Source organism: Hemitrygon akajei, chromosome 20, assembly GCF_048418815.1.
Source record: "Hemitrygon akajei chromosome 20, sHemAka1.3, whole genome shotgun sequence".
In the NCBI taxonomy this organism is placed as follows: domain Eukaryota; kingdom Metazoa; phylum Chordata; class Chondrichthyes; order Myliobatiformes; family Dasyatidae; genus Hemitrygon; species Hemitrygon akajei.
In genome coordinates this window covers 54,011,193-54,031,225 of record NC_133143.1, presented here as the reverse complement: position 1 = coordinate 54,031,225, position 20,033 = coordinate 54,011,193, and the positions used below count along the sequence as shown (strand labels likewise).

General features: G+C 38.2%; 1 protein-coding gene across 8 annotated transcripts in view; it reads left to right on the top strand.

Annotated features, from left to right (window-relative positions):
• The window catches only part of LOC140713799 (triple functional domain protein), a 329,694-nt gene that overhangs the window by 156,900 nt on the left and 152,761 nt on the right, over positions 1-20,033 (top strand). For 6 of the 8 annotated variants that reach the window (XM_073024338.1, XM_073024336.1, XM_073024341.1 and 3 more), the window contains exons 11-16: positions 9,470-9,661; positions 10,497-10,666; positions 11,547-11,742; positions 15,347-15,542; positions 16,237-16,403; positions 17,874-17,993. In XM_073024338.1, the coding sequence (XP_072880439.1) occupies positions 9,470-9,661; positions 10,497-10,666; positions 11,547-11,742; positions 15,347-15,542; positions 16,237-16,403; positions 17,874-17,993 (1,041 nt within the window). The remainder of the gene's footprint in view (positions 1-9,469; positions 9,662-10,496; positions 10,667-11,546; positions 11,743-15,346; positions 15,543-16,236; positions 16,404-17,873; positions 17,994-20,033) is intronic. The other 2 variants (XM_073024339.1, XM_073024337.1) reach the window with 1 other exon arrangement.

Genomic DNA, 20,033 nt, shown 5'->3' with positions numbered 1-20,033 from the left:
CTGTGTTACCTGCTGAATTGTTTTATACATTCTTCCTCCTTGTTCCTTAAACCTGATACATTTTATAAAAGTTATTTAGGCCACATACTTTTAAGCTGTCTTTCAGAACTGAAGTTTTCTTTTTTTCCTGATTGCCCAGTGTATAATATCTAACAATTACTTTCCACATCTTCATTTTAATTTGTTTTAGAATCTGTTGCTATATCATTTCTGATCGACCCTTCCCAACTCATTATCTAATTAACAGCATTTGTAACTACCTTTTTTAATTTCAGATTTATGTTTCTTTTTGTATATAGATCAGCTTGCTAAAGCTTACCAAAACTGAACAAACTATATTACTTAGAACTACTCTATTAGATTAGAGAAACAACAATAAAAAATTATCTAAATCAGTAGAGAACAGGCACTGATCAAATAACATTTAAGCTGCCATTCGTATGAATCCTTGCAACTATTTTGGTGCAAGCTGCCAAGAATGAAGCAGCACACCTTCCTTTACTGAAGTACAGTGAACTGTGGGAAGACCAAGAATAGAAAATGCCACAGATGCAGAATGTTGCCAGCACAAGCAATATATCTAATACTCATCCGTATGAAAGACTAATAAAAATAGAAGTTAACAAAAGCCATAAAGTTGCACTGCCATTCAAAGGTATATTGTAACTATGGAACTGTGTGAGTACCGGATAATGAGTAAAGTAAAAAGCAGTTATTTTTCCCATCTGTGACGAGGAACTTAGCGAAGACTAGGGCTTCGCTGTTATGTAACTATAGTGACCAGATATTTTGAATCACATTTGAGAAACACAATCCTGAACTTCAAGTTCTTCATCTGTGCTTTGGCAACAAATTGATCAAAGCTGCTGATTTACCCTGAAGAACTTTAATACTATGAAACTTATGGCCCTTTGACTTAACTAACCATTGCAACCCACAGTTGAAATTATTTGGATCCAAAGCTTCAGTTCTGTCAGTGCAGTACTCCCATTACTTGTGGAGTATTTAAAGCAGAAATAAGAACAGTAAAACCTGGATAAAAAGGTTCAAATGTTCATTTTATTGTCAAAGTATGCATGTAGAAAACAACTCCAGATAGTCAGGAAGTACAGAAAGAACGTGGAGTTGATGAAAGAAAGGACATCAACTCCCCTCACCCCTGCACAAAAAAGAAATGTAACAGCACTCGCAGATCCCAGAATCCCCACCCTGCTGAAAAAAAGTGACAGTAACAATCCCACGCAGAGAAAAGTGACAAAACAATCCTTGACCCCCCCCTTAAATGCTATAAAGAACAGTGATAATAACAATGCCCGACTCCCTCACTCGCAGAAAAGAATAGCAACAGTAACATCAAACAACCACACACACACACACACACACACACACACACACACACCTGAAGGAAACCGATATAAAGTACAGTCCAATGATCACATAAATCTCAGAATATTGGAAACATCTTTTCATCTGTAAACGAGGAGTGGGGTGTGTCAGGAATGGACAGGAGGAGGAGTATAGGAAACTGATACAGGACTTTGTGATATGGTGCAACTCAAACTACCTGCGTCTCAATATCACCAAGACCAAGGAGATGGTGGTGGACTTTAGGAGATCTAGGCCTCATATGGAGCCAGTGATCATTAATGGAGAATGTGTGGAGCAGGTTAAGACCTACAAGTATCTGGGAGTACAGATAGACGAGAAGCTAGACTGGACTGCCAACACAGATGCCTTGTGCAGGAAGGCACAGAGTCGACTGTACTTCCTTAGAAGGTTGGCGTCATTCAATGTCTGTAGTGAGATGCTGAAGATGTTCTATAGGTCAGTTGTGGAGAGCGCCCTCTTCTTTGTGGTGGCGTGTTGGGGAGGAAGCATTAAGAAGAGGGACGCCTCACGTCTTAATAAGCTGGTAAGGAAGGCGGGCTCTGTCGTGGGCAAAGTACTGGAGAGTTTAACATCGGTTGCTGAGCGAAGGGCGCTGAGTAGGCTACGGTCAATTATGGAAAACTCTGAACATCCTCTACATAGCACCATCCAGAGACAGAGAAGCAGTTTCAGCGACAGGTTACTATCGATGCAATGCTCCTCTGACAGGATGAAGAGGTCAATACTCCCCAATGCCATTAGGCTTTACAATTCAACCGCCAGGACTTAAGAACTTTTTAAAAGCTATTATTAATGCTGTTTGAGATAGTGATTTAGATGCATATCATATTTTTTTACTGAGTTAAGTATTGTATGTTACTAGTTTTGCTACAACAAGTGTATGGGACATTGGAAAAAAAGTTGAATTTCCCCATGGGGATGAATAAAGTATCTATCTATCTATCTAAAAGCCATACAAGTTCAGTTGTGTGTAAAGAGTGGCTGCTGACCAGGCTCCAAATCTGGACACTGTCGATCCAGGGCTGTGTGCGCTGATCCGTCTGGTGACTGTCTCTGTTGGGAGCCATTGCTGACCTCCTCTGTATTCACCTCGACGCTGACCACTGACCCGGGTCCAAACGATGTTGATCCAGGTCCGAATGTGGCCCCCTCCAAATTCACCTCAACGCTGACCACCAACCCAGGTTTGAACTCCTCCATTTGGAGCCATGGCTGACCCCGTCCACATTCACCTTGATGCTTCAATCTTCCTTGCCGTTTTGAGATGACTCTGCCCCTCATCTCTGGTGTCTGGGGTCTTGGGGGAGGGCCAAATAGGTTCAATAAGCTTGTGTTGTTCGCTGGTGCTGTCTTGACCGGTTAAATGCTGAAGAAAAAGAAGTTTTTAGGAGTGGTGATAACTGAAGCAAGCAGAAAAACTTAGCTCCTGGCGATGTGTTCCCAAATAAAGTTACAATGTACTCTAAGATTTAGACAATGACTAAAACTCAAGGTATCTCCTTTAGTTTAACGATGAGATTCTGAAGTGCATACAGGCATCATCTTCCCCAGTAGTGAAACCATGAGTTTGTGAAGAGAGATATGAATACTGAAGGAGGAAAAACATTCTAGGAGAATATATTGAATTAATTGTTGATCAATGTAAATTCCTTGCTGTTTGAAAAGTTAATAGCTGTTTTTATGAACTTGGAAATAAACTATCAAGAGAGGCAAATTTAAAATCTTTAGCTTAAAAATAAATAGTAATGCAATGAAAATAAAATAATTATGCTCACATCATTTTGATCTGGAATGTTCTACTGAAATAATAGTGAAACTGGATACAGGGTTAGCTTTCAAAAAGGTATTGGATGTTATTTGAATACAAAGTAATTTTAGGTCTACATGACTAAAAGCAAGTTAATAAGACTGGAGATGAAACAGCTCCGATGAGCTGAACTTATCCAAGTAGAAATTACACTGTATTATGCTCTGGTTCTATGTAATTTTAGCTTGATTGAATACATGGTCATTTTTAATCTATATTTGTGTGTTCTTACAGTTAGACATCATGACCTGTAGTTTGAGTTTTAAATCAAGATTTCATAGTTGTGTATTCACAACCCTTTGCATTTCCAAAATCATAATTCTTCTATTCTCAGTTTTATGTCATCTGATAATTCTGTGATGTGAGGCTACCATGAATTGCTTGCACAACTCTTCACCAGATTCTGCCTGGCATCTTACAGAGCTCTCGACTGGGCCCTGACATAAAGCATTTGGAAATCTTTTCTATGGCCAAGTTTACGCATTTGCTGTTTCTGAAGAAGTTGCTTTATTAGTACAGCACCACCTAATGGATGTTGGGCTTAGGTTATTGAAACAGATGCTTGTAATTTGCTTAACATGAATTTGTATTTTGATTAACCACTAGCTGATGTCAAAAAAAAGTTAATTTTGACAAAAAGTAGAAAATGTCACAAACTAAGAAAGATTTTTTTCCTGTTTCTTTGACATTGGTATGCTATTCCAGCTTATTCTGTTTCTGTTCAATCCCTGGCTTTTGCATTTTTTCCTTTTCTTTATTCCTATTCCTATCAATAAATTTCATTCTGCCATGTTTATTTGGAAAACTGAATTTTGTCTAGATTTTACATTTTGTTTGAGGCTAACTGAGTATTATGCAGTGGTTACATCTGATTGATGTTATATGTTAAATTGGTGACGTGTGAGTGTCACAAGGAATTGACTGTCTTTGCCAAAGCTCAGTTTTTATTCAGTTACAAACGGGTACTTTGTTGATCAGTATAGTTGCTCTCAGCATGAGTATTCTGTAGTTTATGCTGTGAAGTTCTTTTCCTATGTTGAAACATAAACTCTGATAAGTGGCACAATACTGCTCAGTAGAGGGGAAAAAACAGCATGTGCCAGAAAATGGAAACAAAAGTGGCAAAAGCTGGAAATACACCACAAATCAGTCAACAACTCCAGAGAGAACATTGTGTTTTGTGTATATTTTCTTAGAAAATTAGCACGTGCTGCTCGAAGCTTACACTGCAGAATCAAGCACTATTTGTTCTTTGTGTTAATCTTTTTTGTTTGCAAATGTTGTTTTATATCCCAAACACAAAACTGAACCAGAACTACTCACCTAACTCACACAATTCCTCCCCATCAGTCTGATGATAAGTAAGGGAGACCAGAATCCTTAAAGTCAGGTGAAGATTTTGCCCTGGTATGCTCTCTTGTTCTTTAAAACCAGTCCAATTTAAATTAAGCAATCAACATTATCCATACAGGAATGTTTCATGTGTGAGTTCCAGGTTTCCATCGGGCCATTTACAGTGTTTTTCACTTGAAATTACATGATATTTTGCCATGTACGAGCTATTCCTGCAGTGAAATTCATTGAAAAATGTTCTTACTCATTTGTGCATTTTTAAATGGTCTTCTGAGTCATCATTCTCACTGAATATTGGCATGGTAGTGCAGCTATGGTATGATGCCTTATAGCAATCGGGATTCAATTCCTGCTGCTGACTGTAAGGAGTTTGTATGTTCTCCCTGTGACTGTGTGGGTTTCCTCTGGGTGCTCCAGTTTCCTTCCACATTCCAAAGACATGCAGGTCAGGGTTAGTAAATTGGGGCAGCCAATGTTAGTGCCAGAAGCATGGCGACAAGTGGCATGTCACTGTTTTGATGTTTCAATGTACATTTGACAAATAAAGCTTAATCTTTAAACTTAAAGCTAGAGCTCAATATCTGGCATCAGAAGAAACTAATTTTATAAAAATTTATTATAACTCCATGAATGTTTCAACAACTTATAATTTCAGATTATTTATGAGATTTTAGTTTTCATGTGTTTTCTACTATTCATTCGTTCATTGTATTATAAATGATATTTTTAAAGTTAATTAGCAGTTAATTCCCTTTACTCTGTCTGTGAGAATTAATTAATTTGATGGACTCTTCAATCAGTTTGATAGCACAATTATTGAGGGTTGTAATTCCTGCTGAGCTGATACTTGACAGCATTGGAGTCTAAAGCATGTACCAATGTTCCAAAGGGGATGTAGAAGTTGCTGTACACGTGCAAGGATTTTTAAAAATCCCTTTTTTACTCAATATTTACAAATCAATATCACCTTTCCCTTATCAACTTGCATTTGTTTTTGACTGTTCTCAATCCTTCTTATAAGAGCAGACACTTTGATGTTATTGCCCCTGTTCAGCAGAAGAATAAACATTCAAACACACAAACTTAAATCAGTTAATTTTCGAAAAGGTGTTCAAGGATTATAAGAGTGATTAAAGACTGTGACGTGGGGACAGTTAATCTTTTTCCAGTATAAGAATTTAATGGGATTCATTATTTATATTGAGTGGATTAGTAGGCCTCAAGCAGGCAATGGGGCACCAGTATCATTTGTATTTGAATAGAGTAGGGATGGAAAGAACAGTAGAAAATCAAAAGCTAAAAAGAACATGGGTGGCTTATTCCCTCCACAGATGATGCCTGACTTGCTGAGTTCCTCCAGCAACTTGTTGCTGAAGATTTCCAGCATCTACAGACTCTCTAGTGGTTAACAGAAATGCAGCAAGGTTTATATTTTGGTTTGGCTAGCCCACATGTTGCCAGATTTGTGAAATCTATTTAATAACAGACAGTATAGGAATTTAAACGGTCAGTTTCTGGGTTCTTGGTCTAATATTTTGCTCCATAAACTCTCAGTGTTAATGATGTAGACTGGTGTTGCATTAATAACTTCTTAATAACTTTGAGATTTGATTTCTAAGCATACTATGTATCATCACTGCAAATGTTAGTGCAGATTCCCACTATTAGTCCATCACCAGTGACTGATGATTTTCAGTTCCAGATGTTTGTTTATGATAGTGAATGCACGGTACTGTGTAAAAGTCTTAGGCACATATATATAGCTAGGGTGCATAAAACTTTTGCACAGTACTGCATTTGTCAATATGGAGTGGAGAGCAAGTTTGTAAATCTAACGGGAGCAAGGGATGTTGGGAATGGTGATGGTGGAGCACTGTGGGAGGGGTGTGGGACAGGTAGAAGTGAAGGAGTACCAGAGGCAGGGGATTCTGACAGTCATTTGATTCTGACAGTTGGTTTATTAATCATTACAGAATGTCTCTTTGGTGCTTCTCACTCCCTCCCCTCTCCTTTCCCCTTTTCCCAACTGTTTTTTCCCTCTCCCTGCCCACTTCCAACTCAGAGTCCATAATAGAGAACCATATCAGAATTAGGTTTATCATCACTCACATATGTCATGAAATTTGTTTTTTGTTTGCAGCAGCAGTACAGTGCAGTGTGTAAAATTACTACAATACTGTGTAAAAGTCTTAGGTACCCTAGCTATATATACAGTGGCATGCACCCTGGTCAAAATTTCTGTTACTGTGAATAGCTAAGTGAGTAAAAGATAACCTGATTTCCAAAAAGCATAGAGTTAAAGATGACACATTTCTTTAATATTTTGAGCAAGAATACTTTTTTATTTCCATCTTTTACAGTTTCAAAATAACAAAAAAGGAAAAGGGTCCAAAGCAAAGGTTTGGGCACCCTGCATGGTCAGTACTTAGTAACACCCCCTTTGGCAAGTATCACAGCTTGTAAACGCTTTCAGTAGCCAGCTAAGAGTCTTTCAATTCTTGTTTGGGGGATTTTTGCCCGTTCTTCCTTGCAAAAGGCTTCTAGTTCTGTGAGATTCTTTGGCCATCTTGCATGCACTGCTCTTTTGAGGCTATTCACAGATATTCAATGATGTTTAGGTTGGGGGACTGTGAGGGCCATGGCAAAACCTTCACCTTGAGGTAGTCCATTGTGGATTTTGAGGTGTGTTTAGGATCATTATCCTGTTGTAGAAGCCACCCTCTTTTCATCTTCAGCTGTTTTACAGATGGTGTGATGTTTGCTTCCAGAATTTGCTGGCATTTAATTGAATTCATTCTTCCCTCTACCAGAGAAATGTTCCCCTTGCCACTGGCTGCAACACAAGCCCAAAGCATGATCGATCCACCCCGTGCTTTACAGTTGGAGAGGTGTTCTTTTCATGAAATTCTGCACCCTTTTTTCTCCAAACATACCTTTGCTCATTGCGGCCAAAAAGTTGTATTTTAACTTCACTCCACAGGACTTGTTTCCAAAATGCATCAGACTTGTTTAGATGTTCCTTTGCAAACTTCTGATGCTGAATTTTGTGGTGAGGACGCAGGAAAGACTTTCTTCTGATGACTTTTTAATGAAGGTAATATTTGTGCAGCAGAACAGTGCACCACCACTCCAGAGTCTGCTAAATCTTTCTGAAGGTCTTTTGCAGTCAAAAAGGGGTTTTGATTTGCCTTTTTAGCAATCCTACGAGCAGTTCTCTCGGAAAGTTTTCTTCGTCTTCCAGACCTCAACTTGACCTCCACCGTTCCTGTTAACTGCCATTTCTTAATTACATTACGAACTGAGGAAACAGCTACCTGAACATGCTTTGCTATCTACTTATAGCCTTCTCCTGCTTTGTGGGCACCATTTATTTTAATTTTCAGAGTGCTAGGCAGCTGCTTAGAGGAGCCCATGGCTGCTGATTGTTGGGACAAGGTTTGAGGAGTCAGGGTATTTATAAAGCTTTGAAATTTGCATCACCTGGTCTTTCCTAACGATGACTGTGAACAAGCTAATTAAGGTCTGAGACCTTGGTAAAAGTTATCTGAGAGCTCAAATCTCTTGGGGTGCCCAAACTGTTGCATGGTGCTCCTTTCTTTTTTTTCACTCTAAAATTGTACAAAAAAAAACATTAATCTTGCTTAAAATGTTGAAAAGAATGTTTCATCTTTAACTTTATGACTTTTGGAGATCAGTTCATCTTCTACTCACGTAACTATTCACAGTAACAGAAATTTTGACCAGGGGTGCCCAAACTTTTGCATGCCACTGTATGTGCCTAAGACTTTTGCATAAAACTGTATATGCAAAGCAAATTTAAAGAAGCTACCGTGTATTTTTGTGAGGTTTTTTTTTAAATGATCAATATTATATGTGTTAAGCAGCATCATAAAAAACTATTTTCTTTCATATAGATGTTTTTTTTAAGAATAATTTCCAAACATAAAGTGTGTACAGGCAGTTCTTGCCTTACAGCATTTCAGGTTAAATAAATTCACTCTTACAGAATTCCTGAGTCACTACTCAGAAACTTGAGATACAGAATAAAAGCTGCAGTCACAAAATTTATGAGAGGGAAGTGTAAGTAAATCGACAGAACTGATTTTTTTCAACTCACATTTCTTGACATTTGCACAGATGATGCAGGTGTTGTGTTACAGAAAGTTGCATATAGAACATGCAATAACCCATGTTGTCGGAACCCAGCCCCTCCTATACTACGGGGGGTCACCTATATCCTTTACTAGGTACCCCTTTATGAATTAAGTACAGGTTGTTCTGTCTCTTGCCTGTTGCATGTATACTTGATCTATTTCCCATGCGCATGCTTTTTCATGAATGCTCACACACTCAAGATGAGTCTTTCTGCCATACACGTGCACATTGTGCCACACTCATTTGTTTTCATGCAATGACAATCCAACACTCACTCTCAAATATGCTCTCATTAGCAATTACGTGCTTGTGCGTTCACACATGCACTCTCACACCTTTACACATTAACATATAAGCTGTGTGTATATAGGGTGCCAGAGGTACATTTCATTACACAACTAATAATGCATCTCACCCAATCATCCAGCAACTTCAATAGGTATCAACTAAACATATTTGATTTGAATTACTTAGCATACTATGCAGATTGAAACCTGTCATTCTATAGAGTAACAGCATTTGAAAACATAGCATTCACCCATTATTAAAATGAGAAGATAACTTGTTGTGTTTCATATGAAAACTTTGATGTTTCAGATACTTCCCAGGTCTCTTAAGCAACCAATTTGTTGCATCGGATTAATTGATCTGAATAAACTTAGCAGCTCCCGTTGGGAATTGGTAACATTTTATTCTGTGTATAGTATATCACAAAGTTCAGCTCTATGATAGCAGGAAATATAGAAGTATTCTTTTCTTCTTTAGAACACATATACTAATGCAGATAAACTCCTGGAAGCAGCAGAGCAGTTGGCTCAGACCGGCGAGTGTGACCCTGAGGAAATTTACCAGGCAGCCCATCAACTGGAAGATCGAATTCAGGACTTTGTGCGAAGAGTTGAACAGAGGAAAATTTTATTGGATATGTCGGTCTCTTTTCATACACATGTCAAAGAGGTGAGAAGTCAATTTATCTTTAGCTAGTGATTCGTATTTCATATATTCCAGTCACTGATTCCTGTCAGAAATATCTAACTAGCTTTGAAGAGTTTTGCAGATAGATTGGCATTTGTAACAGTTGGAACACTGTGTCCAAATCTGCTGGCTCAGATCTTAAATAGCATTTTAAGCTGATTAGCAATATGGCTCTGCTGAATGAGTGATTGTTAGATCCCAAGCCTGTTTGCAGGAAGGGGTAATAGTGTCTACCACGAAAGTTCTTGACATGATGCGTATTTTGGAACGATGAAAATCAGTTCAATACTAACGCCATATATAGGCGTTTAGGCAGGAAATTTACCTTACTGGACGTTTGTTTTGATATTAAATCGCAATCTGAATTACGGACTCTGAACTTTATCCTCTTTAGTTGAATCGGGGAAGGGAGAGGCTCTACACCAGGCATGTATTGAAAAGACAACTTGATTGTAAGAGTTTGCCTTCAGAGTATTAGGAGTTCACAAGCTCTTTGTGATAATGGGTTGTTTATTTAATTCCCTCTAGTAAATAGGGCATTTTGCCTTTTTGATTGAATGTTGTAATCAATAAAAAGATCCATGTATGGACCTCAGAAGATCACCTTGCAATAAATTATGACTAGCCATCTTCCAAAACTTGTTAATGGCTGCTAGAAATGCAGAAAGTATAGCAAGCTAATGACCCCACACAGTATCTGCTACCCCTGTTTGGGATGGGAAAACTTCAAGCAAGAAAGCTTCTCTTCAAACTTCTTCTCAGTCAGAGGTTTGATTATCTTTGGTTTTATTAATGTATTTGTTACTGACATTTGCAGCTCTGGACATGGTTGGAGGATTTACAGAAGGAACTCCTTGATGATGTGTATGCTGAATCTGTGGAGGCAGTGCAGGACTTGATAAAACGGTTTGGGCAGCAGCAGCAGACCACCCTCCAAGTAACAGTAAATGTCATCAAAGAAGGGGAGGCCCTAATCCAACAGCTGAGGTTGGTAAAGCGGTTGTTAGTTTTTTTTTGTCTTTCAGTGCTGTTTCATTGGTTTGAATTCCTTCGAAATTTAGCATTCATTTCCACAGCTCGGCTCTCTCCTGTTTTAGTGGCAGGATACAGATGACTGAAAAAAAATCACACCTAGTTTATTGTCATTTAATTTAGCTATTAGCTATTTTTCAAGCTATTAAGCTTGAAAATAATGCTGAAAGATGGCAATTTACCAATATCATCATTAGGTAAGGAATAGTAAAAATCCACCTTTTATATTCTTATTGAACTTAAATATAATAAGCAAATGGATTTTTTCTTCTCATGATGGTCTGCTTAAATCTTTGATGCAAAAGAAGTTAATAAAATCCAAATAATTTTCTGAGTAATTGACTTAATTTAAGTCACCTTTCATTTAATATGAAGATCTAATATTAGGTCATCTTCCATCATTAATGCAGGAAATGAAGTAATTTTCACTGTATTAGAAATAATGAAACAAACCAATAGAATCAAATCAACAGCTCAATTGTAGAAAGGCAATGGATATAATTATTTTCAAAATTGGAAATGTTAATGTGATTTGGAAAAATATGAGGGAAATCAGTATTTTCTCCATCGCAAGGAGTATGTGATATCTGCAAAATAAATTCCTTGACGAATTCAACCATCAAACCAGGATTCTGTGCCTGCAATTCACAGGCACAGAAAAGAAGAGCGAATCACTCATCCCAAACTCAGAAGAGGGGAATTGGGTACCAAACGGAAGATCTGTTAAGTTGCAGCATCTCCAAAATATTTGAAGATTTTTGCCCCCAAAAGTAGTCAAAAGTTTAGTCATTGTACATCTATCTGCCTCATTTAGTATATTCTCTTTTGTTAATAGGGATTCTGCCATTTCAAGCAACAAGACACCACACAACAGCTCTATTAATCACATAGAGAGTGTTCTTCAACAGCTCGATGAAGCCCAGGGTCAAATGGAAGATCTGTTTCAGGAGCGCAAGATCAAACTGGATCTTTTCCTTCAGCTCAGAGTGTTTGAGCGGGATGCAATAGACGTAGGTGTCAACAGCAGAGAGGTTTGTTAAAAAATTTGTTTAACTCATTGATCTCTGTCATCCTTGGGGAAGCTAATTCCATGCTATTGGGTCTTCGGTTTAGTTATTCCTTCTCTGTGAAAAAGTAAATTACATTTACTTTCATCTAGAGTGCTGATGTAGGGTCTTGGCCTGAAACATTGACTGTGTATTCCTTTCCTTAAATGCTGCCTGAAGCGCTGAGTTACTCCAGCATTTTGTGTTTGTTGCATTTACTATACTTTATCTGGCATTTTCCACATTCAGAAGCAGGTGGCTTGTCACAATTTTGGCATTGTACTAGCAGCTTCTACCATTATCACTGGCTAACTACACTAATTATGTAAGAATTCCCTTATATAAGATTGCAGTAATTCTCACCATAAAGTACTCAAATTATTTTGAATTGATTTTGCATCAAACTTGCAATCCTGCATGTTTAGTTGAATGCCAGTCTAGAGGTTAAATTCTTTTTATGTGCAGATGTCAGAGGTAGGTTCTTTTTGCACAGAGAGTGTTAGATGCCTGGAATGCACTGCTGGGGTGGTGGTGGAGGCTAATACACAAATATATTTAAAAGATTCTTAGGTAGCCTTATGGATCTAAGTAAAAATGGAGGGTGATGGGTTGTGTAGGAAAGAAAGGTTAGACTGATTGTCGAGTAGGTTTATATAGGTCGGTTACAACATTGTTGACTGAAGGGTATAAATGCAGTGAAGGTTAGCTTTTTGCAACAGCAACGTACATTACAAACACGACAAACATTAAATACATACATAGAAGTATTCAGGCCCCAGTCAGCTGTTCATATAAATGAGTATTACAATCAGGGATTTTCATCAATTTAACTGAGAATTTTTATTTGTGTATCACATGCACCTTTTTTTCTGCACAGTAGAGCCCTAAAAGCAGGGAAAATTGTAAAGCATGAAAAACTACAAATTCAAAAACTGGAATGTCAGCAGTTCAAAAGTATTCATCTCCCTTTGCTTAGTACTTGGTTGAACCACCTCCCACAGCTATTACAGCTTTTTTAGATAAATCGCTATTAACTTTGCACAATGTGATGGAGCAAGATTTGCCGATTGCTCTTTGCAAGCTTGTTCAAGCTGTGCCAGATTAGTTGGGGAGTGGCAATGGACAGCAGTCAAGGTCTTGCCAGAGGTGTTCAGTTGGGTTAAGATCAGGACTTTGACTGGTCCACTCAAGGACATCAATTTTCTTGTATTTGAAACCACTCCATGGTTGTTGTGGCAGTGTGCTTTGAGCCATTGCCTTGCTGAAAGACAAACTTACTCCACAATTTAAGCTTTCTGACAGAGTCTAGCATGATTTTATTCAGGATCTAACTGTATTTAGCAACAATCATCTTCTCATCAATCCTACCCAGATTTCCTGGCCCTGCTGCTGAAAAGCAACTCCATAGCATGATGTTACCTCCATTATATTTTACAGTAGAGATGGTGTTACCTGGCTGATGCGTTGTATTAAATTTACACCACATGGACCTCATAATGTGAGGCCAAAAAGTTCCATTTTAGTCTAGTCTGACCAGAAGATCTTCTTCCACATCTTTACAGTATCTTCTAAGTAACACTTTCACAGTCTTTAAAGGCAAGAATATGCTTTTTTTTCTTAGCCAGTGCTTCTTCCTAGCCACTCTTCCGTAAATACACTTTTTGTGCAAGGCCTGAGAGATTGTGGAGTTATAAACTATCTCCAGTTGCAGCCACTGACTTCTGCAGCTCCCTCAGAGTGATTGTTGGCATTACAGTCGCCTCTCTTACAAGTACCATTCTTCTCTGGTGACAAAGTTTAGAGGGGTAGCCTGACCAAGGCAATGTGGCTGCTGTTTCTTATTTTTTTCTACTTTTTCATGATGGACTGCATTGAGCGCCGAAATATGTTCAGTACCCTTTCCCAGACTTGTGTTTCTCTATTATCATTTACTTGACATGTTTTGAATGCTCCTTTGTCTTCATCTTGGTTTGGTCTGTTGAAAATTGATCATACTGTTAATCTAACAGAGAGAGGGGACTATTTATGAAGGCTGCGTTCTTAAGCCATTGACTCTTGTACATGTCGAGGATGGTGGGGAGATATGTCCATGATGGAAGTAGATGGCTTCACCATCTTATTTAAGAACTGTACCACACAAAAGCTAATATTTCAAGCGGAGGTGAAAAGGTAGCTGAAGGAAGTATTGGATATCGTAGCATTTTACAATATTAACAGTGTCTAAGAGTAATGTAAGTGACAAGGATCAAGAGAGATTTCAAGTTAGTTTCTCAGGTTGAGTAATTTCAGTTGCATGTCCCTGTGGAACAACTCTGTAATATCACTAAATTAATTCACATTGGCTGTGAAAAATATACCAGTTAGCAAGATGTGAGTTAGGTTACTTCTGTATCTACGTTACAAGTGTGACTTACTTTACAGAACACTGGGCTGTTAGAATTTTGGTACTGTTCACTGGTAGGAATTTCTAAGTGTGGAATTGTTCTGGGATGATTTGTTTGTGTAACAAGATGATTATGAAGTTCATTGGTAATGATTAGAGGAGGGAGATACTTACATGGGAGTGCCACGTGTATTTAGAAAATATTCAATAAATAGTAATGAGATAACAAAAATAATCAATAGAGTGGTAAGGCCATTTAGACAATAATAATTTAACCTAAATATTTAATAAATAATAATGAGATAACAGAAATAATCAATAGAGTGGTAAGACCATTTAGACAATAATAATTTAACCTAAGTAAGCTATGATATGGATTATTTGGCCTGAAACTGATCTGATATGATTGGATGCTTTTCAGGTATAAGACTAACTGGTTGAATTGCTGTCAGGTTACCATCTAGGTAGCAAGTTTTTTTTTAAAAAGAAGCCTCTTATACTTGGGTATTTTCTGTATTCCCAAATTAATTTGAGGAAATAATGAGGAAAGGGTCCTGGTTTTACTACAGGTTTACCAGTTAGCAGATGAACACTATGTATACAATCAGCTACATCTTGTTTGCACAAATTATGACAGGAATCATCTTCCTGAAGGCCACCCATGGAATTAAGCCACAGTTCAAGAGAACTAGTTTTAAGTTGTGGGATTGTGGTAGTTTATTTTAAAAAAATGTTTGTTCTGCATTTTAATAATGCCCCCTCAAGTGAAGCAATGCAGAGGTTTTGAAAATTTAGCATTTCTTAAATGACTGAGAGTCTTAACATTGATCTTTAAATGAAACTGTTTCAGCTGAGGATTGCTAGTTTCTAATGTATTTTGGTCTGCTTATCTTGTGAAGCTAGTCAAATGCAAAATTGTATGTTGTACTAATTACTTTCTTGTTGAGTTGAATTTTGCAGCTTTTCTTCCTTTCTGTCACAAGATTGTGTTTTGGTTCACTGGGTTCTTTGGCCTGCTTTGTTTCATAGTGGTAGATTATTTTTTTAAATTTTGTGTTAGCATTTTATAGAAGCCAGTATGTTTTGTTGCTGAGCTATAACAAATTGATGTTCATCACATGGGAAACACTATTGCCATACTGAGGTAGAGATCTGTGCAATATCTTAGCATAGCTTTCCATAAATTAAAATGCTTGCTTCTTTCAGATTATTTCAGACCTCGAATCTTGGGGCGACGAGCTCTCTCAGCAGATGAATGACTTTGACACTGAGGACCTGACCCTTGCTGAACAGAGGCTACAGCACCATGCTGATAAATCCCTAACGATGAACAACTTGACCTTTGATGTCATCCACCAGGGACAGGAGTTACTCCAGTATGTGAATGAAGTACAAGCCTCAGGTATGCTTTATTCATCTCAATCACATCCTTCCAGGATCTATAAAGGATAAAGGGTCTAAGTTGAGACAGGTGATTTCAACTGAATAGCTTTTGGTGGGAACTGTTAAAAATTTTAAATGGCTCAGGCGCAGACTGGAAGACTGATGACTGGATTAATTAAATCTGGAGGTAACAAAAGAATGAATGAAGATTTCAGCAGTGTCATCTGAGGCTAGCTCAGATGCCTGAATGGGCAGTTGTGGAGTAGGTGGATTGGGTATAGAAAGGATATTGGATCAGAACTTTAGCTTAAGGTCAGGTGTCTGTTGAACTTTCTGACTGAGCAGGAACAAGGACAAAGATGGGCTTTATCATTAGAGAAAAGAGTTTGGTATGGAGTTCAAACATTAATTTTGGATTACACAATAGTTAATTAAAAGTAATTTACTATATTGAAAGCGTGGATGCTGCTTCTTCCCTGTTTCAGAATGATAAAGGGTAACAAATAAAGTTGTTAACACCGGCTCAAAATTCATCATCATAAACCTAGAAGCAATTAGACTGTACGCTCTTATTGCTTGTGATAGAAAAGCTTAAACATTTTTTTGAAGAAAGTAATGAACAAAGCAAGGAATTAAGAATCAATACTTCCAAAAGGCAGATTTTTGGAGACAGAAGTATAAAATTATCTTTAGGATTTGCTGTTGCCTTTTAGGTGTTGAGTTAACCTGTGACAGAGATGTTGACATGGCAACTCGTGTACAAGACCTTCTAGAATTTCTACATGAGAAGCAACAGGAGCTGGACCTGACCGCAGAACAACATCGTCGACACTTGGAGCAGTGTGTGCAACTCAGGCACTTACAGGCCGAAGTAAAACAGGTTAGTATTCAGTGGTTTGATGATTGTTTGCAAAAATGAGAATCAATTTATGTAGTATGTATAAGTAGTGAATTTATGTAAGATGAAAATTAGTAATTAGTAATACTTTATGTAGATGATGGAGCAATAATAAGTTGTCACATCTAACAGAGAGCAGCATAGGCAATAGAACACATTAATTGTTAAACTTTATTAGGGTTGCATTAGATTTATATTTATTTGTGCAACAATCTGGGCTGGACTTAACACACGACCCTGTAAGTAACGACAGTGAATTTGATTGGGGTGGGAACGGGGGAACATGGTGGATGGGTACCCTCAACTGTAACCTTTCGTAGCTTTTATTTTGTGCAAAAGTTAAAAGTAATCATCCTTGTATTAAGTGTAAAGAACTAGTTCAGAATTTATTTGTAAATATTGGAAGTAACCAATATTAACCTTTCACCTTTGGTAGGAATGTATTTAGCCATCAAGGTCCAAAGTATGAAATTCCTTTCAGAATCCTACCACCTGCTTCTCCTTAATAGTGTTACGAACCCCGTAACTGGGTCACTTACCAGCAAAGATAGATAGGTTTGTTGAAGTCTGATTATACTATTTTTAACAGTATTTATTAGTAAAAATACACAAAAATAATATCAATGCAAATATACAGATAATATACGTTGTCAATACTAAATCTAAAAGTGCGGGTATAATAATAATCAATAAGAAATAAGCTCTATCGTTGTCTAGGGGATAATGTATTGTCCGATGGAAATATAAAGTTCACTCAGTTCATGCAGGCTGCAGCCTTTGGGGACCGCTGGGTTTGCAATGGTTGGAGAGAGAGAGAGGGATTTGGGAGAAAAACTTCCCAATTTTCCTTTTATGATTCCAATCCGTCGGAGTCTCGTTGGTGTGGCCGTTCACTTGTGGCCTCTCCTTTAGCTAAAGCCGTTCTTCTGTGGTGAGCCCGCCAATCCCAGGCAAGGGAAGGACGCACACGAGCCCCCCACCGGCTGTCGCTATTAAACGCTGTCACGGGATTTCTAGCGTTTCTCCTGGTGCGTCTGAAGGGGTTGTTCCCCAGACCCTCTTTTATCCTTACTCACGGGGTCTCAGATGTCAATCAGGTTGGGATGATGCAATCCCTCAACCAGCCCACTCTGGTCGTCCCCTGAGGGGCTTCAATGAATAGTACAGTACTCAATACACAATTCCGTCTCCAAGAAACAATAGCCGTTATCAGGGGTTTTGTTTTCGCTGAGGCCAGGACACATTCCAAACCTTGTGGATTCTGCGTGTCTCTCTCTCATTTCCTGGGTCCCAGACCCGAATTAATAGCGATCTTGCGATTTTCAAAAAGGAGGGGGCGACTTTGTACCTTTCGGCCCCTCAGAGTTGGGGCGCATTCGTAACAATAGCAGTTTCTTTGATATTTGAAGTTTTAGTGTATGTTATTAGTTTGCATCCTTGCTTTTGTTACAGGTACTGGGCTGGATTCGGAATGGAGAATCCATGCTAAATGCAGGCCTTATTACTGCTAGCTCACTTCAGGAAGCTGAGCAGCTCCAGCGTGAGCACGAGCAGTTCCAACATGCAATTGAGGTAGGACAAGTTTCTATCTGTCATTTGTTATTACTAAGTTGGTGGACAATGTCACTGTGATTTAAAGGATTTGCTAGCTAAGATCTGATACATTTATTGTCTAAAGATGTAATTTATTTTTATGGTATAAAATATCATTATATAGTTTCCTAGGGTGAAGTCTGTCACACCAAAAGAACATTTAAGACTCTCAAGTTGAGCTCTTTTCAGAAGGTCATATTTGAAAGTTGACCTTTCATCGCAATAGTTGTTGGCTCAGAAATGCTTGAAAAATGGTGAGGAAAGCTAACATGCTCCACATGTTGTGGTAGTAAGGAGGAAGTCATTGAAAAGTCTATTCTGCAATATAGCATAAGTCATTAATTATCTACCACCACTTCTATAACATTGCCTACCTTGGCCCCTATTTAATGCATTCAGGCCCAATTTTGTACCTTGTTTGTTCCAGAAATAACTTTTCCATCTAGAAGCTCTCAGACTACAATTTGCTTCTGTGTGCACACCCTAGTTCTCTAAAATTTGTCCTAATCCTGTTTATAGCCCTTCCATTCCTTGTGCCTTAACTTTCAGTTCAAAAGAATCATTATATTTTTCCCTTGTAAATGACTACACCTTCTCATATCTTCCTAATTGCCCCACTGCTTCCAACTTCGGCAGTTATGCATATAAACGATCAATATCTCCCTGTGTGATCAGGGCTGGTAGCATGCTGTGATTTTTAGAATGATACGCTTTTTAACCTTTGTTCCTTTAAGTCTCTATATCACAAGGAAATACTGCAATTGAGAGGGAAACCGGACAGGCTGACAGCCCATTTCCAACTACTATTTATTGTATGAGCTTACGTCAAGACATCCAGTCGTAACACCTCACTCTATCATCTGATGCCTGTAGACCCCAACCTGATAGAAAAATTTAGACACAAGAGACTCTGTAGATGCTAGAAGCCTTGAGTAACATACACAAAATGCTGGAAGAGCACAGCAAGTTGGGCAGCATCTATGGAGAGGAATAAATAGTGGATGTTTTGGGCCAAGATCCTTTGTCAGGACACTTGTTTATTCCCTTTCAAATATGTTGCCTGACTTGCTGAGTTCTCCAGCATCTTGTGTGTGTGTTGCTCAAGATTTCCAACATCTGCAGAATCTCTTGTGTCTGATTTGCTGCTCCACAGTGAAGTCTCTTCGAGTATGCCTACCCTGAAGAAGTTTAATCCCCTCTTCGATGGGAGTTCAGTGGGATTCTCTCTCAGTGCTCTCCCTCTCATTTTTGATAGTTTTGGTCCGAAGTGTCCACTGCTTATTCCACTGTGTGGCACTATGGAGCAATGCACCCATTTAAAGCCGAGATGGTCCTTAATCGGATTCGCTTTAGAAACAGTGTAAATATATTTTTTATCCTATGAAAACTTTGTGAGAGTTAAACACCATCATGTGCATTGAAGTTTGCTGCTTTGCCCAATAAACTTAAAACATTTTTGGCTGCAGTCATTCATTAGATTCCCATTTCAATTGACTAAAATTTCAGTTCCCTTCTAATACTGTGTTGCTGCATTAAGCTAGTGTTTCTTGGCTATATTGTTTTAATTACAGTACTGTGCAAAAATCTTAGACACATGAAGATGTTTTCAAAAATAATGAAATGAAAAATTTTTAAATATCAAAAAAATTACTGTTAAGAGCAGTAACAGTAAAAAAAACTAAATCAAATCAATATTTGGTGTGACCACCCTTTGACATCAATTCTCTTATGTACACTAAATTTTATAAGAATATCGGTTTATAGGTTGTTCCAAGCATCTCGGAGAACTTGCCACAATTCTTCGCAGACTTCAGCTGTCTCATTTGCTTCTGTCTCTCCAGCTAATTCCAGACAGTCTTGATGATGTTGAGATCAGGGCTCTGTGTAGGCCATACCATCTGAAACCATATCAAAACATCTAGGGTGCCTAAGACTTTGAGCTGCACTGTACATACCTTCATGTGCATTGAAGTATGGCATCCAACTCAGATATTCTAATTTGCCTTCATAAGCACCTAC